Here is a 26,618-nt window from a genome sequence, read left to right on the forward strand (position 1 = left end):
TTTCATTTCTTGTTTTTACCTTCAATTAAAGGAACAATTCATTTAAAAAGTATTATAAAAGTCATTTAAATCCTGCACATTGGCATGAAAACACTCAGGAGACACATAGTTTCCATCTGACAGCAATTAAAAGTGAGTGAATTCCCTTTTCCTCATCCTTTGATCGTCGACGGTTCAATTGGTATTTGTGTGAAAATAAAAACAACTCTTTCTCAAAGCTACAGCGGAGACAGGCTTTTCCTGCTGCTTGACTGACAGTAAACGGGAGGCTGAATGTGCGCGCTGACAATGTTTATATGAACAAATAAGCTTCATTTATGACAGAGGTATTACCTCTCAACTAAAGGATGCACCGAGGTCTGATGAAACTCCACAATACCTTCGACGTGTTTGCAATATTAATTGTGGGACCAAAATCCTTTTCATTAAGCAAGTTTTGCCTCTTTTCTTTTGTACAATATGTCTTTACCTACTGTCATATTTTTATATGTGTATGTTTGCTTCAGGCACCATAATAAATCACCAACTGTCCACACAGCGCTGCTCAGAGGAAACAACAAAGCCACAACAAAGACGTCCTTTTCCAACCACCATGACAACTATCTGTCACATGCAAAACTTTAAAAGGCACAGAGTGTTTCTGTACTCACTGTCTCTGTCCCACACATAGACACACATAAAGAACAGAGCTCTGTAATGTGAATGGAAAATGCTCATCCTCATTTTCCTGTAGAGTCCCATAATCCAAGTTAATGCCTCTGAGCCTTTGCAATTACAAAACAAGACCTCCTTACAAATGACTTTACTCTTCTTCTCTTGCCTTTTTTTTTTTTTTTTGGCCACTGCCAAAGTTGGTGATGGGCTCACTTTTCTCTTTGACTCTGATGTGGAGCACAAAGAGAGCAGCTATCAGAGCAAATTACACAGCGTGACTCTACGCAAACACAAACACAAAGGCGCATCAATCAGCTACAGGTTCCTAACAGAGGAGTTGCGTGTGTTGAGTAGTTTCTAGCTTTGCTGTCAACTCACCTGTAATGGGATGGATGCTGCCTGTCGTCTTGTCTCAGAAGTGTTTTTGCTTTGGTTTGAACCGCGCCTACTGCCACAGGAGGCAAAAACCCCACCTGGCAGAGAAGCTGGAAGCTGTGAGACGAGTAGGAGTCCAGAGAGGAAATGGGAACGAGAGAGAGAAAGGAATAAAGGACTACCTCACTCTTCCACTTTCACCCCCTACTGCTGCTGCCAGCTCCCCCTCCCTTCTCTTCGTCTCCTCTCCCCTCCTCACCAGGATGGGCCTGGCAGAGGCAATCAGACATGTTTTCAGGCGGCGGGTTACTAAGGGGTTAATTAAAGGAGGATGACAATGCGGAATCGAGCCAAATCAAAGAGGAAGTGCTTTGCTGGATGCGAGCCGACTGTCCCTACGTCTTTGCCGAATGCCTCGGACTGGAAGTGATCTCATGCATAATACGTGAGGTGGCTCAGTAAAGTCTGTCCGTACAGCGTCACGTTGGGTCATTATTCATGACTCTCCTCTCTCAACCTGCCGAAAGAGCCTAATGGCGGGCAGCGCTGCGAGAAGAAGAGTATGACGAGCCGTTGGAGCTGCTTCATTCATTCTTTATGATTAATTCACAGCCACATCCAGCTGCTGATCTGCTTTTGTTGAAGGAGAGTAAATGTCACCTGGATATCCAGAAATCTCAAATCGATCACATATAGTGTGAGCTTTATCCTTGCCTTGACCTATCTGTTCACTGCTCATGCTAGCCACCCAAACTTTAGTCTCTAATGCTGCAAATGAGCTGGTTACAGGCTGAATTGCTCCTGTGTTGTGAGGCAAAGCAGGAGTTTATTCACATAAAATGTATTGGATTGTTTTTTCAAGGTGTCGTGTCACAAGAAGAGAAAAATCTTTTGTATGTTGACAATAAATTTTTTTTCAAAAATCAGAAATGTCACTGACTGTGGAATCCAATTCAGCTCGGCACAACTCAATTAAAACAAAGAGCAGTGACCTTGGAGGGACGGGCTGGAAATGTGTCTGTTGCCAAGCAATGACAGACAGCAGGACGTCAGCGCCGCCTGGCTGGGCCGGTAAAGACGTCCAGGCTTCCCACTGCAATGCAGTCAAAGATGACAACAAAATCTTTAGCCGTTCAGAGGCGAGGGGTTTCCAGCAGGCTAATACATCCCGGCAGGGGTTTGTTCCGAGTCTATGGCACACTGCTGGCAAATGTGCAAACAAACATCCCACATAAGTGCTCACAACCGACAGCCGCCTCAACCGCCAACCTCCTCCTCCTCCTCTTCCTCCTCTGGCCTGGAAGGAGATAAACTCACTAAATCATGCTTTATACCTCATGACAAACAAAACTTCTCTTCCAAGGTTGGTCAGGATTTCAATATGTGATGTTCCTACCAAAACAATAAGGCAACAAGGCAATTAGTTGAAAGAAAGTCAAATAATCTGCAACAATTTTGATAATTGATTAATTGTTTTAATTATCTATAAGCAAAAAAGACCAAAACTAACTGGTTCTACTTCTCAAATGTTAAGATTTGCTGCTCTTCTTAATTTTCTATGATAGACAATTGAAGGTCGTTGGGTTTTAAACAAACAATGTGACCACACGTCACATGTTGATTTCTGGAAGATTTTACATTTTACAGACCAAACTGACATATCAAGAAAAAACCATTACATTCATCAGTAATGAAAATCTCCATATTAGTTGCATCCCGCGTCAAAAGTATTGACATAAGTGGTCATAAATAATATAAGGTTTTAAAAAATGGTTGCGATCAGATATACTGCAGATAAGACACTTTGGAAAAAGGGCTATTATGGGAGGGGCAACAGGAACCAGATGGTCACCAACCCTGGTGAGGTTGGGGGTAGAAGGGGACGAGCGGGGTAGCGGGGCATCAGCGGATCACCTGGCCGTCTGCCTCTGCTTTCTGTGGCAGACGATTTGGCAAAGAGTTCACCACCAAACCTTCCACCGTCTACTGTTCTGGCACAGAAACTTTATCTTTCTGGGATTATGGTATTACAACTTGATAGACAGAGGCAGCGCTGTGGCAGCTCTCCCAGGCCCCCTCAGCCGAGGTTACAATCCGACCACCTCCGATGTGTGTCCAGAATCAGTGATCAGTGACTTGACAAGGTTGCCGCAATTAACTGTACGTGTATCCTGAACTGAATCTCAAACAAAAGATTGAACCAGTACAATTCTCAGGATTTCATTTTTACAGAAAAGAGCAACACAAACAAAAACAGTTTCTGTACAGCGTCATAAACATTGGACTGTTGTAATTATATCACAACACTCGTCACATAAGAAGATTACATATTTATAATCCACAGCAGAGTCAGTCTCCATGGCAGTAAAGTGAATTAGCAATAACAGGAGCTTTGTCGATTCTTATCTTTACAAACTCATTAGGCCTGCCAGATGATGAATGGAGTCACATCCTTGGGAATTTTCAACCAAATGAATTGATGCAGCTGTAGCAGCAGGACTTTAGTCTTTTTATCCTAAAATCTATCCTGCATTAGCAGTGTATACAACCAATCCTGACTCGATCCATCAGCAGCGCTGCAGACAAATCTTTCATGAATCCTATTATCTACTGCCACACTGCTGTACTGTAACACAGAACTGTAGAGTCTCTGCACCCAAGACTTTTAATACCTTCACAAGTTCGCAACAAATCACCCTCACACAATTCAAGCATATGACACCCTTTAAAATGACAACAACAGCTAATTGTGATGCTTTGTTTTAAGTTTTTTTTTTTCTCATTTCACCACAACTCGTTGCCAACTGCATGACAAAGAAGACGCTTCCCACTTAAATAAAAACATGCAGACAATTCAGTCTTTGGAATGAATTCCCGATCCAAGTAAACTCTCAGGGGCATGAGCTCTGCATCATCAGTCAAATAAATCTGCAGCTTCTCCCTCTGTAAACACTCGGCCTTTTAACAAACTTATTCGATTAAAAGTTTTAAATCACCAGAGCGTTAATACAGCACTACATCACTGCACTGTTCAGATCAATGGGCCACCATCCTGTTCTCCTCTAATGTTTCATCACATTAATTCTAATGCAGCGCTGTGGCAACAGCTGGACCTACGCACAAATACTCAGCACTATTTATTTCATATTTACATATGGACACACTTCTGCTCATTACATGTGGAGTTTTAAGGCTTGCTCATGATACATAATGCAAGGTAGTAATGCCTTTAAGTCTTCAAGCTTACAGTGTCAGCCTAGCATGAGTCACGACATCCCATCTCTGTTTCTTTTAAAGGTCCCACAGTATAAAGGCTTGTCCATGTGTTGATTCATTATAAAGCAGGTCTAGGTTCTATATTAATACTGTGAAAGTATCAAAGCGCTCAGTCCACAGAGAAATGCACACAGCCTGTATTCAGAAACTGAGCCTTCAAACCAGCCGTCAGGACTTCCGTGACTTTGTGATGTCACAACAAAGCAGTCATAACCTTCAGCCCCGCCCACCTGGATCAACCATCCAACTTTGCAGATTTTAGTTTTTCTCTGAGTGTTTTCCTGAAATCTGCTATATTTTTATTGGATCACTCAGAAAACAGTCAGCCAATCAGAAGAGAGGATCAGAGCCTCCTCTTTTCTGATTGGCTCACTGACCTGTTGTTACTAGAGCTCCAGAGAGAATCCTGAGAGAGGAGATGTAAAGCTACATTTAGATGGTCATTGGTTCCTAAAACCACAATTATATCTTCTTATGGATCAACACTTCAAATACAACACAGGAGAAGAGGAAAATCTGGAAATTTAAATCTGACCTGCACAATACACATGAATTAATGTGGGGTAACATACATTCTTCATATATGACCTGTTCAGAACGACATTATGCACTAGGGAGGGATATAAATCGCTTATTACCTTCTTATGTCCCCTCTGAGTCACCTTAAGGTGAGTCCTCATTATGGGTTAAACCATTTCCCATAAGTCACACATAGAGTCAGACCTGAGACCTGTGACCTGTGACTATGGGACAATTTGCATGAACAAAAGGTGTAAAGAAGCCTATATATAGGCAGTAATAAGAAATATGGAGATGAATGAGGGAATGTGAAGGTTCCTGAACTGGGGCTGTTGCTGTTCATGTCCACAATGTGTGTAACATTTCTATTTCTATCATGGAAGAACTAGCTTCTGAAAGCTTTCTTAATAATTTAACTTTTCCTCTATTCTGTAAGAATTGAAAAAAATTCTTCTCTTCTGAGGGGTCATCTGAGTTTTTTAGGGGGAGAGCAGGAGAGGGTCTTTAATTTCTCTCATTATATTTGATGGTAGCCTTCGTCTTTCCAACTTTTCATGTAATTGATTTAGTGATAACAGAAAGTCAGACATCTGCTGCCCAACATACCGGGCCTCAGCATCGTCTGATCCAAATCATATTCATCTTCTTATTAGGACATAAGAATAACAATGTTTAAACTACGGTGAAACAAACTGTTCCGACTCAGTTCATTCAAAATCTAAACAGAAGGTTCAGCCACTCTCCACAACCTCAACATTTTTGTACAGTCTTCCCTGGCAGGTATGGGGGCTGAGATGACCCATGTGAGCTGATGGTGACTTGACCATATGGGACCTGTCATCAAACGTCATCAGACAGACAGGTCTGACCTCACCCAGCGTTAGCCCTTCAGCTTCGTCACCCAACCTGATGAGGCCAAGTGAACAGATCGCCTCTTGGACTGAGACATCTCCGGTGTGAGTCTGCTGCCGTCTGTGTGTGTGTGTGAGTGTGTGTGTGTGTGTCTCTGTGAACCTGACAGCATCTTTAATCAAGTTGAGACTCTTCTAAAATTCAATATCTTGTCAATTATTATTCAACAGTGGCTGCTACTGGTTCCTTATTAAAAATTCACAAATTGGTTCATCAGTCTCTTTTCAAAATTCTCATTTTCATTTGAACATTTTAAGAAATAATTTCAACATTTTGGGAAACATGCTAATTTGCTTTCTTGCCGAGAGTTAGATGAGAAGATCAACACCACCTCTCTGTCTGTTAAATATGAAGCTAGAGTTAGCAGCCTGTTAGTTTAGCTTAACATAAAGACTGGAAACAGCTGGTAGCAGCTGGTCAGGCTCTGGCCAAAGGTAACAAAGTTCACCTCAACAGCCCCACTGTTTATTTGTTTAACAGTGAGCTTTACAGGGGCTGTTGGCAGATTTCTACCTTTGACAGAGTCAGGAAGTCGTTATGGTAACTGTAGCTTCACAGTCAGCCCACTTTTCGAAAAGAATAATGGACACAATTTCCAATATCATCTACAAAGAAATACCTCTACTCCCAGAAATGTGTATTCTTGGCCTTAGCCTTGTCCCTAAGAACTCATGACAGGAAGCTGGTTAACCTCTGCCTATTACAAGCAAACGTCTTGCAGCTACACATTGGAAAAGTGTTTGTGGTCCATCTTTAATCCTTTAGATTAACACACTTTCTTCCTGCATAGCGACTGAAAGACTTACATACACGATTAAACAAAAAAAGGCAAATTCTTCATTTCATTTCATTTCCTCAAATTTTTTTGAATCAATACCTGATTTCTTAAATTTGGAATTAACCAAGTGATACTGTACCCCCAACCTTTTTTCTTTCTTTTGATGTACGGGATGTAGGTGTGCATGTAAACACATTGGTATAAGTTAGTTTGCTTATCGTCATCATTTTGCTGTTTTCATGGACACTAATGGCAATCGGTTCATGGGTGGGGGCTTAGGAGGGAGTGAGGGAGGGAGACTTGAAGGTCAAAATCAATACAGATGAGTGATACAAAAAACCCCCAAAAAACTAGTGTTTAAGCACATGGCTTTTAAACCAACACGTGTCCAGAGACAAATGAAACCTCACTACATGACAGAAAGTTCACTACTGTAATGTGTTAAATTGTTTTTAAAATGTTAAACTGGATAATTCACATCAGTGTAATGGAACTGGGAGTAATTCTGTGGTGCTTATTACGTTTTACAGAAGTTCATTTCTGTTGGATTACACTATAAAATATAATGAAGAGGCAGCTACAGGCTACATAATTATGGTCTCATTATTTGCAGTTTTTGTGATAATATCTCCAAAATCTATGCTGCAATAATCCTCTAGAAAGACAGTGATGACCAGGCTGTCCTTCACCTCTCAGTCATAACCTGCCCCTGACAGACAGAGCGGTGGGTTCACTGTCAAAGGGCATATGGCCTAAAGATCATCGTGCTGAGAGCGGCTTCACTCAGGCTCAGTGAGGGAAGAGGAAGCACAATAGAATAAAGTAATAGAGCAGAGAAGAGTCAGACCTGATCCACTAAGTGAAACATAAAGACACAGATATCAAAAAGAAGAATTCTACTAGACATCCTGATATGTAACATTTGAAGTTTCGGTTGAAGTCACTTTTTATCTGTGCACGATAGAAACACAAAAGAGACATTTTTACAAGGTGATACTGATGTTGTGTAAAAATATGGATAAAAATGAGGATTCTTTCTGGGGCTAAATTTGGACCAAAACGGGTGCATGTTTCTGCTAAACTGGCTCACACGGTGAAACAGCTCCTGTGCACATTACAGGCTTGGAGGGGAAAATATAACCTCATTCATTTCAGTATCGACATCTTCAGAGGTGTGACAGGGTTCGTTGGATCCAAACCTTACATTCAGAAAATTTGAAGTAGGGCAGGATGTCTTTTTATTTCATCACTGCCCGTTCTGTAACTACTTGACTTCACTTATTAATTCAGTGAGTACAGTAATTAATGAGGATACCAAGCTTCCCCTGGAGGAACGTGTGAGAAATATTCAGATTAATTATAAATAGAGAGAGCAGCATCCAGAGTGGAAGACATAGCTGAGTCAATGCCAGACAATAAGAAAGAGGAGGAAAACTCAGCGTCCAAAACATGGAAACTTTCCTTTGAGCTCCTCTCAATGAGTGGATGGTGTGTGTTTGTGTGAGGCTGCAATTTGTCTGCATTTGAGAGGAAGTGTGTGTATGCAAGCACCTGCACAAGGGGAGGACACGCATTTGCATGAACACACACACAAACACACACACAAGAGGCAGACACAGCTGGGTACTCAAATCTGTGATAAAAACTTCTTCCAATTACCATCAGAGTCAGTTAAGTTTGTGTGCCTGTGTGCTCTTCGTTAAGACCCAGAAAAAGGACGAATGTCTGACAAACAGAAAGAGACTGACAAGTGCCAGAAAACTTCAGAAAGCTAGAGAACAGCAACGTTGAAGCGCTGCAGTTTCAGGTGGAGGATGTTTTCTTCCTGAGAGGCGCCCCCGGCAGAGATGAGCTACACAGAAACTTATATAACGACTGGCTTTGTCATTGATGGTTAAAAACTGTCTCCTCCAAATCTCCTTTGCTGCCTACGGCAGCACTGACGAGTCGTGCAGCTTCTCCACGTACTGTCACCGCACTGCAGAGTGACAGCCGGGACGCTGCCGCTCAGAAACACACACACACACGCACACGCACACGCACACGCACACACAGCCTTAAAATGTAGTCCGGGACAAGTGCACAAGCAAACCCTCTGTTCGTCAAGCGTGGACAACACAACCACAACACGGCACACATTCAAACGCAAACTTGTCTCCAATCCCCCAACGCTTCAAACAACCAAAAAAAAAAAAAAAATGCAGAGCCAGCTGCCACAGTCCAGCCTTCAAGCAGGAGGGTGAGAGAGAGAGAGACGGTGCCCACACACACACACACACACACAATCACACAATCACACACACCAGGATGCTAAAAGCAAGGCCATGTTACTTATTCATGTCTCTGCTGAGAACGGGGAGCCTGTGTCAAAACATTCTCCTTGGGCGTCTTTTCTTGACAGTAAAGCCACGAGCATGCACTCATCTATGTTGCATGACAGGAGGGTATTTTTAGCACGGGGGCTTTTAGCCAAGGCTGAATTCACCATTGTTTTGAAACAGACTGATTAGAAGAGGGATCTGAGCCTCTGTTGTTCAGCTGCTTTGGGGCAGATGGTCAGTTCTTGGCGCGAATGAACAAAACACCTTCAAAGGTAACTGAGTATTTGACACTGTGCTTATTTCTGCATCTTGTCACACTTAGTTTTGCTGAATACTCTGTGGTAAAAAAAAACAAAAAACAGAAGCTCTGGCCTCACAGTGATAATGAAGGAACTCAAATCTAAATCTTGACTTTCCCTTCCAAGCCAACCACCTCCGGAAACATGACGCACGACTTCCCTGTCCAGCAGAGCAAACCAGGGACACCCGCGACGCTGATCTGATAGAGACACGGAGATGAGCATGCAGCATCTCGCGCCGCCTGTAGTCACATGGAGCGCGCATGGAGCAGTCGGGTTCACTGCAGCACAATGTTCTGGCCCCAGATGGGCCCAGTCACCTGCTGAGTCTCCATCTGATGAGTCATTTAGATGAACTTCCTCGGGGGCTGTGCTGGTTGGGGATAAAGCTGCTGTGGGAGGCAGCCGGGGGAGTCGGCATGGACGGAGGAAAGCACGAAGCATAACGAGCCTCATGGGAGCTCAGTTTGTGTACACAGACCGACTCCCCGCTCTCTGCCTCCCAGGAACTCTCTCTACCACTGCCAGCCAGCCAGGAGAACTGAGTGAGGGATGTCTGCTTGTGCGAGTGTGTGTGTGTGTGTGTGTGTGTGTGTGTGTGTGTGTGTTGATGCATGTGTGTATTGTATAACCTCAATTATTGTTTTGGATTTCTCAACAAGAAGAAATCCACAAGAAAGGAAGACAAGAGGAGTGGAACACGTTGATGCTCAGTATTTCTTTCCAAATAATTTGTCCCAAATTACACTTGATATCCAGCCATCACCCAAAAACAGACTCACTTCTGTCACTGTGTCCAGTCGCCAGAGAAAAAAAAACAGCAAACTAAACTTTCTGCAAAAAGGAAGTTTTATGAAGAGGCTGTTATACAGTATGTATATAGAATAATAGCCATTACAGATGTTTCTATTCATCCACAGTTGTTGCATGGATCAATCAATTATCCAAGTATGTAGTATGTACCTTTACCCGTCACTGACGAATTTCCAGCGTCAGAATAAAGTTTTGCTTAAAGTCAAATCAAAGGTATTTAATATAATCATACTTTTTCAGTCTTGGCTCATAGCGACATTCAGTGACAGAAAACAGGAAGCAGCGAACTGAGACGATGGTGAGCATGGAGGGAGACTCTGGTGGCGCAAGAAAGCAAGTCGTTTGGTGTGAGGCTGGCATTAAATACATGAGGGAGGCAATGGTGATTGAGCATAAGGAAAATAATTTTAAAATAAAACAGAAAATCCCAAATAAAAGTCCAAGGGGCAAATCATGACAATTATAGTGTTGAGCTCCAAACTTTATGTAATAATAATAATATAAATAATAATTATGATGATTGTCATTATTGTAATAATAATGATATTCAACTATTTAAAAGAGCAAAAAAGACTGGAAAATTCTTTAAATTTCCACCAGGAGCATGATGGGAAATGATCTCAAATGAAACTCGTCTTGATCCTGCAAGATCCCCAGTCTTTACAAAATCTAATAGTGTGGGACTAAAAACTTATGACACATTGTTGAGGGAGTCAGACTTCAGTCTTTGAAGAGTTGGTTGGTATTAGACGCTACATATACAAAGACAAGAAGACCACAAGGACCTGTCACTGCACAGCAAGCCATTCTCACAACAACCAGCAACAACAAGTTAGACACTTAAACAAAAATCAATACGGACTCGTTTTAAGCCTAAAAAGTTAACCACCATACAACTACAGCTACAACCTGCTGACCAGCGCTGACACATAAGAGCAAAACATGGCTCATAATTTATGGGTTGGTAACAACGTTGTGGAGCAAGAAATGAGTTTGTAGAGATAGAGAAGCCACAGCCTCTCTCAGCTCTGCTGCAGGTCTCAGACTTTATGCTACTTTTGCTATTGTTACACTCTTTGCTGGATTTTCACAGTAAAATGACGTCGTAGCTGCTGAATTCCTCCAGAGGTCAAAAACATCATCTGCTGGAGTGAAGAGAGAATGAATGGTTTTGACGTGCTTGTTCAGTGGTCAGCTGCAATTTTTCACACAGGAAGTCTATTAGTTTGACCTAAGCCACAGTCAAAGCCTATCTTTGTGAAACGCACCCCAGAATGCAATGTGGCCACGAGACAGTAAGGGTGTGTCTTTTTTCCTTGATTAGAAAAACCTCTGATAATCCACAACCAAGTGCAACAGGTTCACCGTCTGGTTGAATATATTGTAGGAAATTTACATTTAAATGAGACATAGGGAATGAGGGAATAATCAGTTACTTACTGCAGTGTTGCCTGTATCTTCCAATGGTTGAAAAGGAAGCCAAACTTGGATAAGGGAACAAAAATAAAGCAGACGTGCGAGGAAAAAAGAGACTGCAGCTCTACCTGCCAGCTACAGAGGCAACTGAAAAATGTGTTGAACAGCTAAATATGAAAAATCTGAGGGGCATCAGGGGAAAGAGAAACTAGACAATTTAAATCTGACTCTCTCACAGCCTCAGAATAAATGCTTTGCTTGTATTTATCGTTCCTTGAAGTCATTCAAAGTCAGTTTGAACTTGGGCCTTATCCGCTACTCATTTCACTCAAAGTCAGGGGGTTGTGTGAAAAAGAAGACGAACGCTTTGGGATGAAGAAGGAAGGGATCAATGAGGCCAGATCCTGTCCCACAGATGGAGCTAAAGCCGGGCTGAGGTGTGAAGCCCAGTGAGCAATCGCTTCGGAAATGAATTTTCCCCCTGAGCTTTGTTGTGTGTCAGTGGGAAGTGACAGCTCGGCTTCTGACAATCACACATGTCAGAGGGAGGCAGGGGGAAGCGTGCGCGTGCGTGCGTGCGTGCGTGCGTGTGTATACAGTCATACAGTTTTGTAAGGGAAAAAGAGGAAGGAAAGGAAGGAAGGAAAACAAGGTTCCAGAGTTGAGATCCTGATCCTACTGGGAGTCGGTTGCCTGCAGGCATCTTAAGGGGAAGCATGCATCAATATTTCCTCATCGCCCCTGAGGCCCAGAGCGCTAACACAGACTTTAGCTGAGAAAAGCTGCAATTTCGGGGATTTATGTCAAAGCAAGGTGAGAGATACTTTGGGCAAAAAATATTAAAATACTGAGATAAAACACATGCAGGGTGAAGCTGAGACTTGGCAAATGGAAGCGACAGTTCACAGGGTTCATACTTATTCTCATCCCATCTTTTCCTTTGCCTGAGTGTCAAACTGTCGACAAGGCAGATCAGCTTGAGACTGATTGACGGGGGTGATGGTGGGGGCAGGTTAATCGCCTGTCCTGAACGTGCGGTCAGGTCTAGCATGTTCTGACGCTCGACCTGTCACAGATATGACCGGCCCTCACCGCTGGCTGACCGGCTCGACTGGTGTGACAAACATGCGAGTGACACCGAGCACACACGCCAGAAGCAGAGGGATCGTCTGAGCTGTGAAACAATTGGATTATGTGGACGGGCAGCAAAAACAAAGACACACACACACACAGCAGGAGGCAAGTCTGACTTCACTCTGTCTGAATGTGCCTTATGTAACCACATGCACATTTAGCACATTTAGCTTTTCCTTGAGCAGAATCCTAAAACTCGCCACATAACAATCTTAATATGCAACCAAAAATAATGAGGCTTTATAATCATTTTTTAGAGTTAGCAGGAGTTGCATGCTGTCAGCTTGTCTTGGAGTGTCTCTATCAGAACTTAATTTAAAGCGCCACGACAAAAGCCAACTCTTGAGAGCCATATCTGATTGCTTTTTTTTTTTCCTCCAGGCCTCCCACTCCTCTAAACACTACCACTCATTAAAATCTTGGCAGACGTTGAAGTTGCGACACTGGGAAATGTCCGTGCATCAGTCGATTCCCAGCAGCCTCTCTGAAGGCCCATCGTCACAATCTTAGGTTGACAGCTTCAAATCGATACAGCGTCTCTCCTTTTCACCTCATTTAGTCTCGGATGTCCCTGCAGCAGGGTGGGGTGGGTTGGGGTGGGGTGGGGTGCCCTGACTATCACCTCTGAAGGACATGAACTTATTCACGCCTTTCTGTTTGAGGCTTTTTGTTTTTTCATTATTCTTTTACTGCTCAAACCTATGATGAGCAAACTAGACACCACTTGTGCAGAGCGGATACTGTTACAAGTTTATATTTTTCCTCATCTCCAACTTCTTCTCCTAACACTATATGAATAAAGGCTGACATAAACTTAAATGTACGAGGGTTAGTGTGGTCTGCAGAGGTCCACAGGAGTGGAATGAGCTTTAACACAATGTTTGTTTGTTTTTAAAAAGAACTTAAAGCAGCAGTTGCTCCTAAAATATGTTTAGTACTTGTTTTTCCTGAAAGGCTGGTTAGTCTACTCTGCTATTATTTTCATTTATCTTTCATTCCTGATTGTGTCACTTGCCTATTGGATTAATGTTTGGACTGATGTTTTGGGACCACTCAGTTTTTTCACCCATTGCAATTATCATGTTGTGTATGCTTTTACTGAAATAAATGAGATTATGACACCTGGGTATTAGCCCCTGTTCACTTTATGATTGGTTCCTTTTATACAGAGTATGATATATATATATAATCCTCTATGCGCAGTGTAGTAAGAAAGTTTTCACACTGTGGCGATATTTGCAAATTAATAATATGAACTAAACCCGACAACATTCATATAGTTCATTACAAAGAAACAACATGTTTAGATCTAGATAACTGTTTCGCTCTATTAGCGGAACTAATGTACCAGTTTGTTCTGATTACTTCTGCCTGTTTGCATGCTAAGTTGCTACCCAGGTAGCTGTCACAAAGGTGAATGCTTTAGCGAGCATTACGTCAACTCCATTCAATTGGCTCTAAGAGGATGTGCCTGCAGTTTCTGCTTGATAAGGCTGATACGTTTTCAACCTTCCTGCCACTCTCACCGCGCCGTACCGCTTTTCTCACGCACACGCATCACTGGCTGCATAGCACAGTCTGGTGGGTTTGCCCTTGCAAACATCCACTTGGCTGTGGCTGAAAGTGATTGACAACCAGCAGAGTTACTGAAGCTTGTAGCGTTGAACCCCCGTTGCAACGTGCACTGAGGAGGAACATCAGCTGAACGCCAAAAGTGAAAACTGGAAATGTAATGCAGCAAATTTGAATATCTAACAATGTGCTTTCATCCACTCAGTGTGTCCTTGGGAAAACCGCAGCTGGACCTGGGTGTGGTCCACACACACACACACACACACACACACACACACACACACACACACACACACAGGACTGTATGATTGGCAGACTCCATCCTTACCTGTCTATGTCGCCCTGCATCTCTTTGCTCCCTCTCTGGGATATTTCTCGTGAAGACGCCGTGTCTGAAGCTCGGCCTGTGTTCCGTGCATACAGATGGAGACCGCCGTCTGTAAGGTATCTGTGAGAGGAAAATTAATTAGAGCAAGTCGATGTCCGACCTCAGTTTGGCACAAAGGAGTTATTCAATATTTTTTTTAATAACGGAAAGCAACAAATGATTTCAACTAAACTAGAGAGAAGACTGACTTGTTTGATTGAGGGAGAATCTGATTTATGAACATTGTTTTATGAACTCACCCAAAAAAAAAAGTCACTTTGCGTTTGTGCATGTGTGGATGTGTATGTGGCAGTGAGGAAGTGGTAGGAGTTGGAGGCTGCAGCCAGATAGCTATCAGACACGGCTGATAGGACACGGGAATCATTAGTGTTGAGCTAATTAAGCTAATAATTCAGCTAATCACCTTTCCCTCCCGACGTGTTGTTACAATTTCTGTTCTGACACGTCTTTAATCCTGCGGATGCTTTGCTCCATCACTCTCGCTTAACTGCCCTTCGTGGTATTCCCTGCCCCCACCCCTCCCCCCACCCCCGCACCACAAAAAAAACTCTTAAGTGCATGGATGCCAACTGGGAGTGTGTGTTTGTTTAGTGTGTGTGCGCGCGTGTGGAAGGCGAAATTACTTTTATTGAAACTGAGTGAATGAAGGACAAAAGATGTTTTGTGGAAGAAACGGACGTATCTTTCTTCATTCAGGTAATCTGTCAGTGGCCCTCAAGGTTCATGTAAATGCATTATGCGAACCTTTCCTCTCACGCCATGGTAAACCGATGATTGGCCTTGGTGGATGTCAGCAGGCTATTTGTACTGATGCACGGAGACAAATTGGCGAGGCCTTGGCAACTGTGTGAATACCCAGCTAACCATGAACAGAAATGTGTCAGTTGAAGCTTCCAATAACAAAAGGCCTTTAAAGTGGCATTTTTGTGTGTAAAAATGATGAAGAAGGCCAGCCTGTATATTAAAGCTGGCATCCTATGTTTTAGACATCAAAGCAAAGTTATGGGATTAATATACACTAACATAGTGGCCCTAAAAAAAAATGTCATCAGCATGAGTTGTGGGTTAAATGTTAAATGTAATGTAATTGTGTTCGATGAATAGAAAGGCAAAGAAACATGCACACAGGAAGTCCTATTATGATAGATGTCATCATGAATACCCTAACCTCAACCAAATCAAATCATTTTAATCTCTCTAAAGCTAATGCTAACGCTAGTTTTAATCAAGTTTTAGGCAGCGTGCAAAGCTAAAAGATCCATATAACAAATGAAACTGGTCGGTACATTTTGTGGTGTGATCTGAGAATACGAGATACAGTCTATTGCGTTGCAGAGTTCATAACCAGTTCACAGAATTTACAGCTACACACAGAAACCTTCAGCCGGTGACTGAAGTATCAATAAAATGCCTCACCTATTTCTAAAACACTAGTTTGGAAAATGCAATCACTCAAACTGATGCTTCTCATTTAAAGCAATAGTTCACCAGTTTGAAAAATACATTGAGAAGAGTAGATCAATACCACTCTGATGTCTGTAACTAGCTATCAGTTATCTTAGCTTAGCATATGGCGGGAAACAGGGGAAACGGTTCACCTGTGTCTGTCCAAAGATAACAACATCCACCTACCAGCTCACTAAGTAAGACATTACATTTTATTTGTTTAATCCAAATAATAACTAAAAAATAAAAGTGTAAAAAACACAAAAAATGTTGTTCGATAGAGGTTTTGTGTTTCTTGGCCTGGAGTGACTTGAAATCTTGTCATCACCTTGAGGTTGCCTGGGAAATCAGCTTCAGGCTTCCAGGCTCTTCAAATTTGCCTTTAGTTAAAAGAGCCATGATAGCGGCTTCCCCCTATTATTCATTCTTTACAAGCTGTGATAAACTATGATTGTTTTAGACAATACAGAATGTTTTATTGCTTGATATGCTGTTGAAAGTTAGTTTACATCCGTTAGTTAAGTTCGGTTTTATATGTGAATATACTTCTAATTTATCATTTCAAAAGCAGTATTGATTGTGTTGTTAAAGCAGCACCTTGGAATTAGTCAGTGTGTCAGAGGAGGCTAACATGCTCTTCCTACCCGCTGGTGAGCTCATCCATCCGGCCGTTCTTCCCTAGGATGTCCCCATCACTCATGTACCCTGCCACCTCCATCTGCTTCCCTCCTTCCAGCCCTCCTCCTCCTCCTCCCTTCTCCCCCTGCTCCGCCCCCCTCGCCCCTGCTGCCGCTCGCCTCAGGGGGGCACTGTACACAAACCTGGTGGGGTCCGAATGCCCACTGTAGCGCCCTGTGGTGGTGCCGGCGCTTGTCGAGCTCGCCCTGGGCGCAGCATAGCTGCTGGGCATTGAGGGGGCATCGCCTGCCTGGAGACGCGGGGTTTGTGTTGGGCCCAGACGCCAGGCCATGGGGGAGGAGCGTGCGGTGAGGGCTGGGAGACTCCGCCCATTGACCTCAGTGGTTACTGTGGTGTCGAAGGTTGTTTCTAGCGTACTGTGGAGACACGGGAAAGAAAAACAGAATAAGGGAATTAATTCTGACTCTTGACATGAAACAAATGACAGTTGCAAACCATTAAAGGCTCAGCACAGAGGGTCGTTAGTAAAGTGCCTCAAATAGACCAAATGCACAAATAGGGGACACTGAAGTCATCGTATCAAGCGCACTCCTGTGCGAAGGGCAAATCATCCAGGTGAAAAGATCAGTCATATTTTCAGAAGAGAGGTGCCACTCCCTTCAAATCACACACTGGTTCCTCTAACTTTACTTTATGTATGTGTGTGTGTGTGTGTGTGTGTGTGTGTGTCAGTGTGTGTGTGTGACCTTCCTAAAGTGCTGTTTCTTCCACTGTGTTGACTTGAAGGGGGAGAGGAGAAGAGAGTGAAGGCTCCCGTGAGAACCTGTCAGACCATCACGGTACATCACATAGAAACAGAGGGAGGGAGGAGACAGCTATGTTTCCATACAACTATCAAGTGAGTTACACGCAAACTTTTGAAATGTCATAGGAAATAAAATCTGAATGAGATGTATTTGCATCAGCACAGTTGAAACAAATAAATAAAACTCCTGTTTATCAGAAAATGAATTAAAAAGTGGACATGTTAATGTTGAGTGTTCTTTACAGTGTTACAGTATATAAGAACAAAAACTAAAAGAATGGCTTCACAACAACAGCTGTTTGGTTTGACTACATTAATGGATTTCAGTGATCTCTCAGGAAATGTTTAATAAAACCTCCACTATGACTCATGTGACATCACAAACATATGTAGCCTCTGTTAAAAAGCTTTAGAGCTTCACACAAAAGCTGAATGATAAATCTTTATTGAACTGCGTCATTGGATAGATGAAAATGCATCTAGAGAGAAAGAGAGAGAAAGAGAGAGAGTGAGAGCGAGTGAGAGAGGTCTTGTGGGATAGAGGGAGGAAAGGAAAGACGAGGAAGGAAACTTGATGGAGGGAGACAAAGGGGACTGACTCACTATCTTGACTTATCCTCCGTTAGCTATACAACAAACAATGAAGACATTTTTTTCTCGAACGCTGGAGAAGAATCTGAAAATGTCAACTGCAACACTTGGCTTTCATCTTGCCAGATCTTTTTTTTTTTTTTTTGCAAGACCAGGAAGTGAAATCCCAAATAGTGGGATCAATTCCTAAGTGCTGCAGGTGAGTCAGCGACAACAACTGTAGAAATGACATACACATGACCACTCACACACCAAGCCTTGCAGCTTGATGCATGTGGACACAGAGAGCAGAGCGCGGCAGCGGTGGTACCCAGCTTGAGCTCTCTCTGCTGGGTGGAAGAGTGCACTGCATTCACATGACGAGAGACAGATATAAAACCAGACAGCTGCTCTGGCTTTTGTCCATTAGTATAAGCTTCTAATGTGCTTTCTAGTCACAAATATCCCTGTGTAAACAAAATAATGGTGTGTTGCATAATATATACTAATATATTGCCATGGAAACCGGACTAACACATATAGGAAATGTGTAAATAGGATTAGGGCTTCAATTGTTTGGTTTTAATAAAGACTAAAACTAAAGGAGAAAGTGACAGGAGCAGATGATGCAGGTGAAATGGAGGAGCTGGATATTTGGGATGAGGCACGCCTGTCGCTGTACACCAACCCTCCTCCATTAGATGACAAAAGCAATGACATCTTAAAGCAATGTCTCACAGATAGCAGTGAGAGAGGTGTGAGAGAGCAGGCTTGTGTGTGTGTGTGTGTGTGTGTGTGAGAGAGAGAGAGAGAGGGCAGAACACTGCAGCCCTAAGTGCTGACATGAGAGGGGGCAGCGATGCCAGACATATTCACAACACATCTCTATCAACACCTCCTGAGATCAACACACACACACACACACACACACACACACACACACACACACACACACACACACACACACACACACAATAAAGCCATGTTAGAGTGCAGAGGCGCCAAATGAAAAAAAACAACTGCTTATCTGACGAGCGATCGCAGCCGAATATGGAAATGCAGAAATCAATTTGCTACGGTATAGAAATCAAAATCATTTAACCATTCAGACACAATGTAGCTTGCTAAATCAGCTTATCTTTATCTCCAGGCAGCAGAGAGAAAAAAAAAGGAGAGAGACAGATAAACTGAGAGAAACTGTGTGTCTGTGTGTGTGTAGGTGTCCAGATAAATAAGCATGGAAACCAAGAATATGGCTGAGCAGCGAGTAGAGGAAAGGTACTGAGGTATTCCATACACCTACCACAAACAGTAGGAACAGACGCGAATATTACTGTTTCTCAAAATGAAGACCACATTTCCCATAAACCCTGCTGGGCTTTGAGGAGCCCTGCTTCACTAGACTATCTGGTATGAAGCCGAACCAAAACCAGAATAAATCCTAACAGAGGGAGACTGTTTAGTGTTTAGCCGAGAGCTCAGCAGGAGAGGGATCTGAATCCATGTTGACAGCAGGGAATTGTTTATTGCTGAGCAGTGCTAGATAAAAATACACTGGAACTTTCTCCTGCAGCTGCTAATGAGGTCTGAGACTTTAACAGTTTAACATGCACTTCTTCTTGTGGAGGTTAGTTCAACAATCTTGTTAAAATGTGACTCCGATCCTGGCAAGAAACCACGTTCACTAGTGGAGAGAATTTACAGACAGCACCTTTAAGTTTGGTGATTGATCCTGTCAGTAACCACAGATCCGAGTCTCGACTGCAGGAAAAAGTAGGAGCAGAGTCATTTAAAAGTGATAACAAGAGCTTAGGTTGTATGTCAAATGAAAACGCTGTAAACCTGCAGTCTACTTTTGAAGTAACAATTTTTTGTTATAATAGGACATAAAAGTTTCAAGTCAGTTCTCAGTTTTATTTCATAAGATGATATTTGCTGTCCACACATAAACTAATCTTCAGACTAAGCTATTGCTGCTCGTATCATATAGCCATTATTTTGGTAATTGTTGTGATTGTGATACGTGTTTCAGTTGGAATGGTCATCTTTGCATGTCATCTTCACTTAAAAGATAAAATATGAAAATGATGACGATGATGATGATGATGATGATGATGTGATTTTTGTTGGGGCTTGTACCAAACGAACATCTTCCCCTACGTCTGGAGAGTATGATTTGTAGGCCGGGATGCATTTCTCACTTCATGTATGGTCTGTTGTGACACATTTTACCAGCTTCTGCGCTTTGGATATTGCACTTAGCCATGTTGTGATTTTGATAATATTTTGATTAATTGTTCAGCCTCACACTCAATAGTTTACTCTGCAGTAAGCATTACATTGATATTTCAATGAACAGTTTGTGTCATCACTGACAGGAACAGTGTCGCATGACACATTCATAAAAAGTACTTTTGCTACTTTTGGGATTGGATATCATGTAATACACTGTATTAACGGTCCTTCATTAAAGATTATATTCTATTTGTGTTGGTTAATATATGACACGTGGAATCATCATTAACATAAACCTTGCATCTTGGACAGCATCTTTGAAACTACAAAAAGTTTACTCAATGTATTTAATGTGGATGTATTCATTGATTTGGCATGTCATGTAGTTTTTCATTTTGTTATTGGGCTGTTGTATCTATTCAACTAGCCTTGAGTTAGCAGCTGTAGCTTGTTCTCTGATTTTATCGCCTGGATTTATGTTAAAAACTGAAGCTACATTAGAATCAAACACAGATACAAAAACATTAAAAACTCCATTGACAGAGGTGGATGTATGTTATCATGTAAGAGGTGGTTTACAGGTCGTCACTGGGTATTTCACAACACCAATGTTTTCCAGCCTCATTGTAGAACTTATATCCACTTCCACTTTGTAACTCAGCAAACAAACACTTGGTGGATTACACAGTCATTGCTCTCTGGCCTTTGAGGATGAAGACGCTGGCATGTATCTAACATTTCCAAGGAGAGCTGCTTCCTTGTTCTGTGTGCACGTGTCTCTCTGTGTGTGTATCTGTGTATACATTTTGCACACATGCTTGTGTATGCACAGTAGGATTGAGGCTGACATCGCTACTGGCAGAGGTTAAAACCCGAGTAGTTTGAGAGATATTCAGAGAAATCGCTCACTGCCATCACAGCACTGATCTTCAATCTGGACCCTGAGAAGAGCCCCCACCCCCACCCCCCAAAACACAACCATGTTTCACACACAAGAACAGCTCAGTCACTTTCCATCTCCCATCATAGACTGAAAACTCATCTTGTCAAGAAGTGCCTCATATTACCTTCCTGCAGCTGAATCATGTCACTTCTCCACCCGCTCTGACTGCTCTCACATTGTCAGGGATTGAAAAGTGTCTCTGGCTCTGACCCATCATTACTGTTAAGAACTGATCATTTTGGTTGTGTAGGACTTTTACTATACTCATGCAATCACTGTAAATCGCTTGGTATTGAAGCGTCAGCGACATTTAGGAATGAAAAAAAAAAAAAGAAAAGAGAAGAGTTGCCTGCCTCAGAATGCTGTACATGCACTTGAGCAGGACCAAGGGGCTATCTCCTCAATTCCAAAGCAATGAATAATTTAGCCGGCCCTGTTCTCTCTGTGCTCCAAATGTAAACACAAAATAAACAAATCCAAGCGAGTGAAGCTATTGTGTTCAAAATGTCATCGGGCGGTTGCTGAATCCCCATGGGACTAGACTGGGATCCCCCGGGCCCGAGCAGACGGGGAGCCAGGAGCAGAGATTTCCCTCCTCTGTTTGCTGTGCCAGGTCGGTCCTTTAAGATCACAGCACTTCTTCACACGTGGACCTGTTTCTTTTTCACTCCGGGAGCGAATCAATACCATTTTTCATGGTCGGGATAGAAAAAAGAAAAAAAAAAGAAAAAAAAAAAAAATCACGGAGGGAAATTAAATGTGTTTTTCTGATCGATACAGATTGTCTGTGGAGGACCCAAACATGTCTGGGTCTCCGAGGAATGCTGTGGATGTGAAATAAGCTGCAATTATGGCTGAGGCATCAAAGTGGCAAGGTCGGTTCAATGAGAAAGGGGGATGATGGCAGGGCCTCTGAAACTGTAGCTTTACCGCACACACTGTCTGAAGAAGGGCTTTTTCAACTGGGTCGATAATTTTAGGTAACATTAGCTGCCATCAGCTTCCAGGCAGGGTGCACTTCACTGTCAGTTTCAAGCTGGGAGAGAGCGAGAGGAGCAGAGACACGTACGTTTACTGATGGAAAACTAATGGTGATACTGGGGATGCTGGGGTAATATATTTAAAACTCTGTGCATCCACTGTGAGCAGAGATGTAAAAAGCTACACTACTGTAGAAACTAACTGTAGTTGCAATGCTTTGAATTGGATGTTTCCTGTTTGGGGATGTACCTGCTTTATGGACAGATGGATCATCTTTCTTACTGCACTGACACATGGGGGAAAAAAACATCTCAGTGAATGTATTCTATGTCAGCAGGTGCAAAAAAAAATGCATAAAATGGCAATCCCATATGCATGTTGAAACTGGTCATTTGACTTTGAAAAAATAATGGAGATCCAGATATAAAAAACTGTCCAACATCTCACTGAAAATGTTATACCATGACGCTCTGTTTTAACAGCTCTGACAACATCATAATTAAGTACAACTTCAAGTTATAACTCACTCCTGACAGAGTCTGATCCTGCTTAGAGTGAAATTTGAAAATGAGAGCAGGATCATGATCAGGATGAAGTCATTGGCGACGCCTTCACGAGTTCACTGGTTCACTGAGCGGTCGTGAACTCTTCCACAGACACCGGTGTGTACCGCCTCAACTACTGACATAATGACTCCTATTGTTTTATTTTCTTTCTGTGACGAGAGCAAAATCAAATGCTACGACTCGACAACTGTATTTTTACGTTTTGACCGGCGCCATCTGACGTCTGAACGGCCACTTATCAGGGCCGCAGGGTTACACACAGGTACAAAGGCAGAAGCCCACACAGGGAGCAGACACAGAGACAGAGTGATGAATATGACAGTCATGTCTGCTCGAGCGGAACAGTGATTAATTACTTAAGGTGCTTCAAAGCTTCATGGTGATTACAGCCATTTCTTATTCCAGGGGACAGATTAGGACGGTCTGGTCGGGCTTTTGTCACGGACAGAATTGGCATGAATACTCGGAAGCTATCGTCACATTCAGAATAGACACCGACACGGGCACACACTCGGGAGCTTACCTCTTTTTTTGCATTAAATGTCATGGTTGAAAACTGTGTAGTGGCCCATACACAATCCCACCGGGGCTGCTGCAGATCTTAGACCAGTGCTTACTGCTCCAAATCACACACAGACGCTGTACATGATGCTTATGTGGAGGTATGATGCATTTTACACATTTTTCATTCTTGTGCGTCTGATGCATGTGAATGAAAATTGTGTCTACAGACCAATCAAACACCCTCAAACCCCAACCCCGTGGGCCCCGTTGGATTAAATGCGGTAAGGCAATATCGCTGAATTGATCGTGTCTAGCTCAGATCCCTCCGAGGAAAAAAAAGAAATAGAAAACAAACACACACAAACACGCACAGACACACACAGAGAGACTGCCATCTGTCATGGCTGTCGGCAGCCTGGCCACCATCTTCCTCAGCACATGGGGCAAAACACACAAAATAATAGACTGAGGGAGAAGGAGAGAGACGAGCAGGGGAGCGTTGCCCGGGGGAGCTGACATAAACCAGTGGTTATCATTTCGTCTTCGCCTGAGCCGCAGTCTCTACACTGTCTGTTGTTAGATGGTCTGCGTTGCCCATGGCTCACAGATGGGACAGCCTTTTAAGGCGCCGGTTGTCCATCAACTCCTGAATGTCATCACATGTGCGCCAGCTGGTGAGTAAGGTGATGCCTGTTTTTAATTAAATCCGGGAAACGTGGAGGAGAAGGCGGCGTGGTAATAGAGGGAACATCATTAATACTCGCAGACGTATCTCCCTGTTGGATCAGCGTGATAAACTGTGTGGGGTGAGTGAGAGATTTCAAAATCAGAGCCGCTTTTATTTGCCAAGGACGACGGATGCACAAGGAGAGCGTCTTGGACAATTGGTGCCGACTGTGATCACAAAGGAAGTGTGTGTGTTTTTTCTTTCTTTTTTTTTTTGTTATTTTCAGTGGTTCAGTCGTGACATGTGTGGGTCTTCTTCCACACGTGTGGGTCTTTTGTTGTGGCTGTGACGCGTTTCTGAAGTTGAACATGTCTCAGCCTCGGCACACATTACGTCAGTGTGAAAACACCCTTTCAGAGCAGACCTGTGCAGACTGCAGCTCTCGATAACATTATACTTGCTCTCTCATTCATGCAAGTACTAAATTCTCTTTACTCGGCCATTATCCATGTTTGCTTGTTGCTGTTGACTCTGCAATTTCACAATCTGCAACTTTACTGTTTTGGTTCACTCAACATCATCAGTGTTGTTTCCAGATGCAGCAAACAGCTGTTTCCACTATGTGCCCAGCAACAAAAAGCGGACAGTCGAAATTAGCAGCTGGTTAACAACCGAAACAGAGGTAAAAGGAAAGTAAATATAGGACTTAGTTTTCCAAATGAATGCTAATGTTTCTCCATGTCTGCTGGATGTGTTTAAAGTTGTTGCATCAGCCCTGTCAGTTTTATTAGGTGATAATATGACAAAGCTGTGTTTGTGGCTTGCTGTGCTGAAGTTTTCAGGTTACACTGAATACGTCATCATTAATTACACAGCTGGTGAGAGCTTCACGTGTGTGTTTCACTGACTTTCATTTACTGTATGTTCCTTATGTGTTTTAAAAGAACGGTTTGATCCAAACACAATCCAACCTTCCTAATATTCTTCTGACAGAGGAAAATGAACTACAGATGTTGAATGTCTCAGGTCAGTCAAAACTGTCAGTGTGCTTTAACGGCTTAATCTGTGGGTGTCCAAACAGAGTGTGGCAGGGATGATGTATTTTTGTAGAGCTATCCTGAAGTTGGTGTTACCCTGGTTCCCTCCACAAAAAGCCGATGGGATTTTTACACTGGCTTTTAGATTATTATTGAAAATAAACTCTGTGACAGACAACAGTTAATGATACTTATACGTTTTGTTCAGCAGGATAATCTTCACAGATGAACCCCACTTTATGCTTGTTGAAGAATACAATCACCACCACTAAACTTCAACTTGTAACTGATTTAGCTCTGACCTCTTCTACTAAAGCCTTTCTTCTTACAAAGTTAGTAACAGTTTGTAAGAGCACAAACACAAACACAACAAGGCTGTAAAGGTGGACTGGTGAGTGGATCAGTTTTCATGTTCGCTGTGATGAAGTTTAACGTCCCCGACAACCTCTGTAGTGTCATTTAGACACATGAACCAACATTTTTTTTACAAAAGCTTAAAGAAATCAGGGCTGGAGTATTTACTGATGTATTTTATGTCGTAGAATAAAACGTGAAAATGTCTTGAGCTTGTTTTAACCACAGATCTTATTTCAGTCATCTAACCAAAAACCCATTCAAAAAATCCATAGACTTCGGGAAGAGGGAACAGGAAGAGCTAAAATGCAACTCATTTCCAGGTTGACTGTTATCTCAGTTAAAATACAGCAGCTTAAAATCAGGCTGTGCAGTTTTAAAAATGGTTTCAAAATGTGTTTTGACTGGAGGCTCGTTATCCTGACTCCATACATAAAGTAGTACAGTGGAGGCAGATTACAACAGACTGACTGTAAGAACAAGGAACCTGTGCTTCTAAGCTATGTAGGAGTAAATCTATACGCTACTCAATTTGCATGTGCTAAAGCTGCAGCACTGACAGTGCTGTGAGGTTATGACTGGAGGGTTGGTGGATCAAATCCAGGGCTCTCTGAGATGTGTGATGTGAATATATGAATGGGAAATAACCACAACCAAGAGTCATTATGAGTGAGTAAAGGGCAGTACCATTTCTGAGCCTACCTGTGGCTGATCTGTGTCCCCCGCAGACTGGACATGGTTTCTTCCAGGTTCTGCCGCAGGTCAGCGATGTTCTTCACCGTCCGCATGCGTCTTGTCTCAGGGTCTTCTCCTGGAGACACATGTTTCACATGATTCACTGAGATGTTTGGAGCTACACGTAAAAACACGCAGACACCAAGCGCTCCCCCGCACCCACAGAGGCTGCACATGCACAAACACACAAAAAGAAGTGATGCGGACATCTGACATGCAGTATTTCACTGGGTGTCACTGAACGTCTCATCAGGGGAAACAGAACGGTGACCCATCACAATGACAGCCAGCATGGGTGCACGTCCCTAAACCCCATTCAGACCATTTAGAAGCCATACAATAAATCAGCTTGTCAGGCTGCACCACATGCACTTCTTTTACTCTAAAAAGTGGCTACATTATTTTACACAGTATTGACATTTTTTCCTTCAGGCCGGTGCACAAATGTCGTGCCGTGGCACCACGTGCTCCGTCAGTCCGCTCAGAACACAGTTGTGCCTGCAAAAGCAAACTCTGTCAGAGAGCCTGTGCTTCTCTGTCAGGCGCGTCGGAAACCGCTGCCTCCTCAGTCCACCGCCGTCACCCCCACCCTGCAGCAGCTACGAGAGCACCTCATATGTTTTCTGTTCTTCTCTGTGTCCCGTTTAAACACATGAAGCACTCGCTTCACTAGGCATCA

The 26,618-nt window shown here is 42.8% G+C and overlaps 1 protein-coding gene across 2 annotated transcripts in view; it reads right to left on the bottom strand.

Annotated features, from left to right (window-relative positions):
* Window positions 1-26,618, bottom strand: part of nav3 (neuron navigator 3) — a 206,237-nt gene that overhangs the window by 47,105 nt on the left and 132,514 nt on the right. For both annotated transcript variants that reach the window (XM_087174682.1, XM_023408709.1), the window contains exons 10-12: window positions 25,907-26,015; window positions 16,548-16,958; window positions 14,398-14,517 (exon numbers count right to left, since the gene is read on the bottom strand). In XM_087174682.1, the coding sequence (XP_087030808.1) occupies window positions 14,398-14,517; window positions 16,548-16,958; window positions 25,907-26,015 (640 nt within the window). The remainder of the gene's footprint in view (window positions 1-14,397; window positions 14,518-16,547; window positions 16,959-25,906; window positions 26,016-26,618) is intronic.

Source organism: Seriola lalandi, unplaced genomic scaffold (assembly GCF_002814215.2).
Source record: "Seriola lalandi dorsalis isolate HSWRI2012SDOR001 ecotype SW California unplaced genomic scaffold, Sedor1 jcf7180002054371, whole genome shotgun sequence".
Taxonomy (NCBI): Eukaryota; Metazoa; Chordata; class Actinopteri; order Carangiformes; family Carangidae; genus Seriola; species Seriola lalandi.